Source organism: Chenopodium quinoa, unplaced genomic scaffold, assembly GCF_001683475.1.
Source record: "Chenopodium quinoa cultivar QQ74 unplaced genomic scaffold, ASM168347v1, whole genome shotgun sequence".
Taxonomy (NCBI): Eukaryota; Viridiplantae; Streptophyta; class Magnoliopsida; order Caryophyllales; family Amaranthaceae; genus Chenopodium; species Chenopodium quinoa.
In genome coordinates this window covers 292,472-298,471 of record NW_018743893.1, presented here as the reverse complement: position 1 = coordinate 298,471, position 6,000 = coordinate 292,472, and the positions used below count along the sequence as shown (strand labels likewise).

Sequence of the window (6,000 nt, the reverse complement as noted above, 5' to 3'; positions counted from 1 at the left end):
GCTTGTTGCTACTGCTGTTAAACAATTGTTAAAGTTGTAATGTTGAACAATTTTTTTTTTTTTTGGATGAAGTGTTGAACTTTTAAAACTTTGAATTATAACTTTGAAGTTTTAGAACTTGTTAATGTTGTTTAAATCTCATTAAGCATTTATGCTACTACATATGTTGATGAATATAATATTTATATGATTTAAGCCCACAAAAATTGCAGATTAAAGCCCAAATAAACAAGGCCCAAAAAAATTCGGTTTGGTTCGGTTTTTTCTTTTGAAACCGAAATTTATATGGTTTGGTTTGGTTTGGTTTCAAAAGTAAAGTGGTGCGGTTTGGTTTCCAAAAACCAAAAACCGAATTAGGGTGGTTCGGTTTCGGTTTGGCCTATAAACCAAACCGAAAACCGAACTTTCACCCCTAAACCAAACCATGTGTAGTAAGATTACATTTAACAATTTTGGCATTTCAATGCATCACTTTTCTTTTTTTATTTTTTTGGCTCTCATTACTTGAAAACAAAACAAGTAAGATCTTGAATATTTACATTCAATACTCGTTAATAACAACTGAACGAAGTCATCCCAAAATTTGCCTACCTCAACGTGACCAACCCAAATCTCCCAAATATTTACCGCCTCCCACCACCATACATCATCAACGTGACTATTAATTTCGGACAAAAACTAAAAAGGTCGAACCGTCCGACTAATCCCATTCACATTAACGAAAAACCCAACAAGATCTTGACGGTACGGTAAATACGATTTCATCTTTCCCGCTTCCACACCACTTTTCTTCCTCCCTCCAACCGTCACCGTTTTCTCCCTCCTCCTCCCATCTCCGCCACCACTACTACCACCACCGACACCGACACCGATACTTTTATGATTATTCGAGGGTGTCAAAAAGACGAAAGTATCCTTCCCATCACTATTACTCCTATGTAACAAATCTCTAAACCTCCAACGTTTGGAAGAACCTGTTGATTTACTCTTCTTCTTCATCATCAGAACCTCTTCCTTCTTCTTTGGGGTCCACACGCAGTACGTACCTGGTGGGACCCCTTCTAGATCATCAGCTTCCGATGACGAACACGATGCGGCCCCATTCCCGCTCGTTTCCCTCTCCTCCAACAGCTTCCGCAACGGTACGCGGATAGTGGTCGGAGGAGAACTTGCCGTCGAAAAACCACAATTATCGCCGTAAACTAAATCGGTGTTGAATACTGGAAACATCGGTTTTATTTGGCCGTTGTCGAAGATCTCATCGGCTGAAATTGGGGATGAATTCTCTTCCCCTGTCAAAATCGCAAACTCGAATTCACTCTCTTCTTCATCATCATCGTCATCGTCTTCATCGTCATTGTTGATGTTGTCGTTTTGGGGTTGAACGGTGTCGTTTAGAGGGGTATCATGAAACGCGTCGTTGAAGGTGACAGAGGAGTAATAATCATCATCAAACGGGTCGTTTTGAGACAAATTGAGCTCCTTAACAACACGAGCAGCAATATCAGCGATGTTTTCAGAGGAGTAAGAAGTGAAACTGGGGGTTTGAGAGGAGAGTGAGAAAGACGCGCCGCCGCTAATTGGGTGCATTTTTGTGGTCATTTTTATTTTTTAGGAGAGAGGAAATGGGAAAAGAGAGAGATTAGTTTTTGAAAGGACTTGAGTGGGTAAAGTGGGGGAATATATAGAGGGTTGGTAGATGAGAGAGAAAATAAAAAAGGTGAGGACGGCATCAATGACGCGAGACTCCCATTTCTAAACAAGCTAAGCTATCATCAACATATTAAAATGTACGCGGTTATGAAGCTAGGGAGGTGGAATTTAGAACGACTAACCAATACTCAATATTCAATGTATTCCTAGTTTTAGTAATGTACCAACAATTTACTAGCCGGCTCGGACAGTTGTGGTTATCTTATTTTTACTTATTTGATATGTTTAATTTTAGAAAGAAAAAATACGGAGTACAATGTAATAAAGACTAATTAGGGTTAGGAGGTTTTAAATTATAAATGCAATAAATTTTGATAAGTTCAATTTATCTAAAAGTTAGATGAATACAACTCACCCTTTAATTTGTACGACATACTTTGCCATCACAAAATAAATTGAGCACTTATTTGGACGTGTAATTTTGAGTGATAATGACCTACTAAATGTAGTCTTATTGTGTTTGATCAATTAATTAATAAATCGACTAGTAACCTATTTTGTCACCAATAAATATGCAATATTAAGCGGTATCGATTATAATTAGAAGTTATCTCAAATGAGTTACAACCTAATGACCTATATATGTATGTTGTGGATAGGATAAGCTAAACAAATTTGGTAGATATATTAATGGGGGCAAACAATGAGTAATTTTGGATAGGGCATATCAAACAAACTATGGAAGGAAAGTCTCCAACGGGTCCGACCCAAACTCATGTTGAATTCTGCTTATTATGGAGTACTATAAATTTTCAATAGTTTAACCTTTTCCTTTCTCGATGTATTTTTTATAAATCTTATCTATGCTATTTTCACATGAAATAAAATCTATCTTTAAGAAAAATGTTACACATAACCTTAAGGATTGTTTAAGAAAAACGGAAATAATTAATAAAAGGTTCATTAGTTACATTGATTTGCGAGTGATCTTATCTCTAAACTAATAATCAATGTTTTAGGGCTACGTATATCATTACTCAATATTTTTTTTTAACAAAGTTTGTTATGTTTTGTTGAAAATAATGTTGAATCATTCGATTCTAACCTCTTAAAAGGTACAATTTACAAATGGTCTTTTTAAAAAAAAAAATTGTATTAAATAATTAAAAAAAAAATTCCTAGTACAATTTTCCGATGAGTGTGTAAGGCAAGTTGCAGGAGTTACTTTTAGAAGTAGACGTCTTAATCATCGATCACATGCAAACTCCAAAACATATTGCTTCGTTTATACGGTGACACGTGGGGTTGAGATATGAGAATCAATTTGGATGGGAGGGGAAGGGAGGATGATTATTGATTAGGTTAGAAGTTGAATGTGCAAGGTGTAACTATTAAGGTTTATTTAATTTTATTTTATTTAATATAATCAATTAATATAATAAGGGGAATATTCACATTCTGTGTGAACAGAGTTTTCTTTGTTTTGGTGATCCATCTAGAACATTTGTAGAACGCTGTGTTTATATCAAACGTTTTACTTTTATTTTTTTGCCACTTGTTCATGAATCATGAAATAACCTTATCATTTCTTTTCTTTTTCATTACTTGTATTATTGGTAAAGAACCATTTTACATATGTAATTTTCTAGTATTACCGTTTCAAAATCGTTAGATCACTAAATAATATAAAAGGATATGTTAGTGTACACGATAGAGATGTACGTAAAAATGGAGATGAAGAAAGTCGGTGGTATGTTGTAAATTAAATAACAATGACTAAAATAAATGTGGCACGTTATTCATGTACAAATGGATTGTATTATTAGAATGGTGAATGTTATTTGTATTATTTTGTGCTTGATTGCTCATCATCTACAATAAAGGCCTTCCAAATCGGAAATTGAGAATTTGTTATCATAATTCATGTTCATTCCACGCTCAAGGAATATATATGATAAGTGTCATTGAAGAGAAATACAAGTATAATAATAGTTAGGTTAAATTAATCACGAAATCATTCAAATATCTCAATGGCATTATATTACACATAAATGCCTAGGGTTAACTAACAATAAATTGTTTCTTATTAGAGATTTATAAATAAGAAAAGGATTAATTTAATTGGATTTGTGTAATTAAATTTCATTAGAGATTCATATAAATAAAAGATTTAGTTAATAATTTAATATTTCCACATGAGAAGGAAGATGGATAGACCTAAAGCCTATAATTATAAACATTTGCAATTGAATAAATTACATGAATGTGGTTGCAACTTGTAAAAGTAGTAATGTATTACCGAGTAAGTTAGATAGCCAGGGCAATTCCAACAGAGCACAACAAAAGCCATAAAGCCAATGAAACAACTTAGGTGTGCAATTATTTGGGTGGTTAGGTGGAACGTGAGCTATTGAACCATGTTCATCTCATCATCCATAAATAATGGAAATGTTTTTAATATTATTAAAAAAAAAATAATCACCCATAACTAGCTAATTAAAATCATTACTTGATGAGTATCACTGATATGACTATTTTAAAGCAAGTAGGTGAAAGAATTCATGTGAGTAGGAGATTATTGAGTATTCCACGTGGGTTCAAGTATTTCACATACTAGCTACAGTTAACTAAATACAACAATATTATAGGTGCAATCAAATCCACAACTTGATACATTAGATTTTTAGTTCAACGGAAAATAAATATGACTACTTTCTCCAACATACATAAGCTTAAAGAGGAAAGATTAAGAATTATTTTTATTGATTAATTTCATTTCACGAAATGTATTCAATGCTTATATACAGTTGGAAATGTATTTAATGCTTATATATAGTCGGGAGTCGGACTTGAGGTATAGAGGGTAATATAGCATTTTGTGTGCAAATAGGTGGTTGTTTAGCCAGAGGTAGTACATTATCATGGTTCGATGAACGGACAACAAAAGAAATCCGTAATAACTAACGCAATATAAGTTTATCATGATGCATGGGATTGGACGGTGAGCTGGCCACTAAATTTAATTTTACATGAAACTTGTAAATGGCTTGCTACATTCAAGCTTTACCTACAATTGTAGGGCATGACACACGTGTGAAGCCAATTGGCCAAACACTTGTAAATCTGTAATGAATGAATATTTCATTCGATCTCCTACTATAACTAATTTACTACATATCCTGCGAATATGGAATCAAAAGGTAATGCTCAATTGTTGTTCAATGTGTAAGACCAAATTAATGAACCACCACGTACGCATATTGGATAAGATAGTAAAGAATTAAAAAAAGGAAAAATAGTCAAGTAGTTCTAGATCAATTAAAAGTTTCGGTTTCAAGTTCAAGCCTTTTTTTTTTTTTTTTTTTGGACAAGGAGTTCAAGCCTTGAGAATACAAAATTGTTGTTAAGGCCAGGAAAAATTCAACGTTCCCTTTGAGCTAAGGAATAAATTAAATATGATTTTTTTTTTTTAAAGGGTAAGATATGGGAGACCTTCCTATTACAAGAGGGGAGGGGGGATGAGGGTCGAACCCCAACACTCTGGAGGGAGGGGGCCGGGAGATGGGAGGGACTAAGTACCAACCATCCTTCCACTCCTTGATTCTCATGCTTTTACGTGAATACAAAGTGAGTGTATGTAGATGATTAATTGCTTGCTTTTAGGATATTTCTATCATAATAACTACCAACATCTACTACTCAATAAAACAATTATTGAGTAATTAAAGCAATTATTATATTTTAGATAGGTGGGCACCAAATTAAGGTATTCTTAAATTGACTTATAATATAGAATTAGTCTGTGACTCGGGTGATGCCCCGAGTTTTGTTTAAATACAAAATGAAAAAAAAAATCTTAAGTTTAAATAACATTTTGAAAACATTATGTTAATTTTAAAATAAAATTTAAAAAATGGAAAAAAGACATGGGAATAGAAAGAGAGATGTATTAGTATACTTGTAAATGTTACTCTATCTAATTGCTAAGCTAGTATTGAATGTAGAGAATTAGCATCCAAGGAATCAATAACAATTAATATGTGATTAATTTCTTACAAATTAAACTGTAGTTTATTGTGCAATTACTTAGAAGTTACATTATTTTAGGGGAAAATTGAGCATGAAAGTTACACATATGAATTTTTTTAGAGTAATGACACATAGGATGACACATAGCGATGATGTGGCGCCAAATCATATCGAGAGAGTTGTGACACATGGCGGTAGCATGTTGTCCCATTGTGTTTTAATAATATTATAGATTGTAATTATTTGAAAACTTTACTCATTGTTATTTATATTGTTAAAAATAATTAAATATATAGCTAAAGATTTAGGATCTGTCAA

General features: G+C 33.0%; 1 protein-coding gene across 1 annotated transcript; it reads right to left on the bottom strand.

Moving 5' to 3' along the window:
- Positions 1-678: 678 nt before the first annotated feature.
- Positions 679-1,590, bottom strand: LOC110686737. Its single transcript, XM_021863347.1, has one exon. The coding sequence runs from the start codon at positions 1,588-1,590 to the stop codon at positions 679-681; it is 912 nt and encodes a 303-aa protein (XP_021719039.1).
- Between the last annotated feature and the right edge of the window lie 4,410 nt (positions 1,591-6,000).

What these genes read in the sequence shown, in the direction of transcription:
- LOC110686737 (XM_021863347.1), bottom strand. Translation starts at nt 1,590, where the DNA reads ATGCACCCAATTAGCGGCGGCGCGTCTTTCTCACTCTCCTCTCAAACC.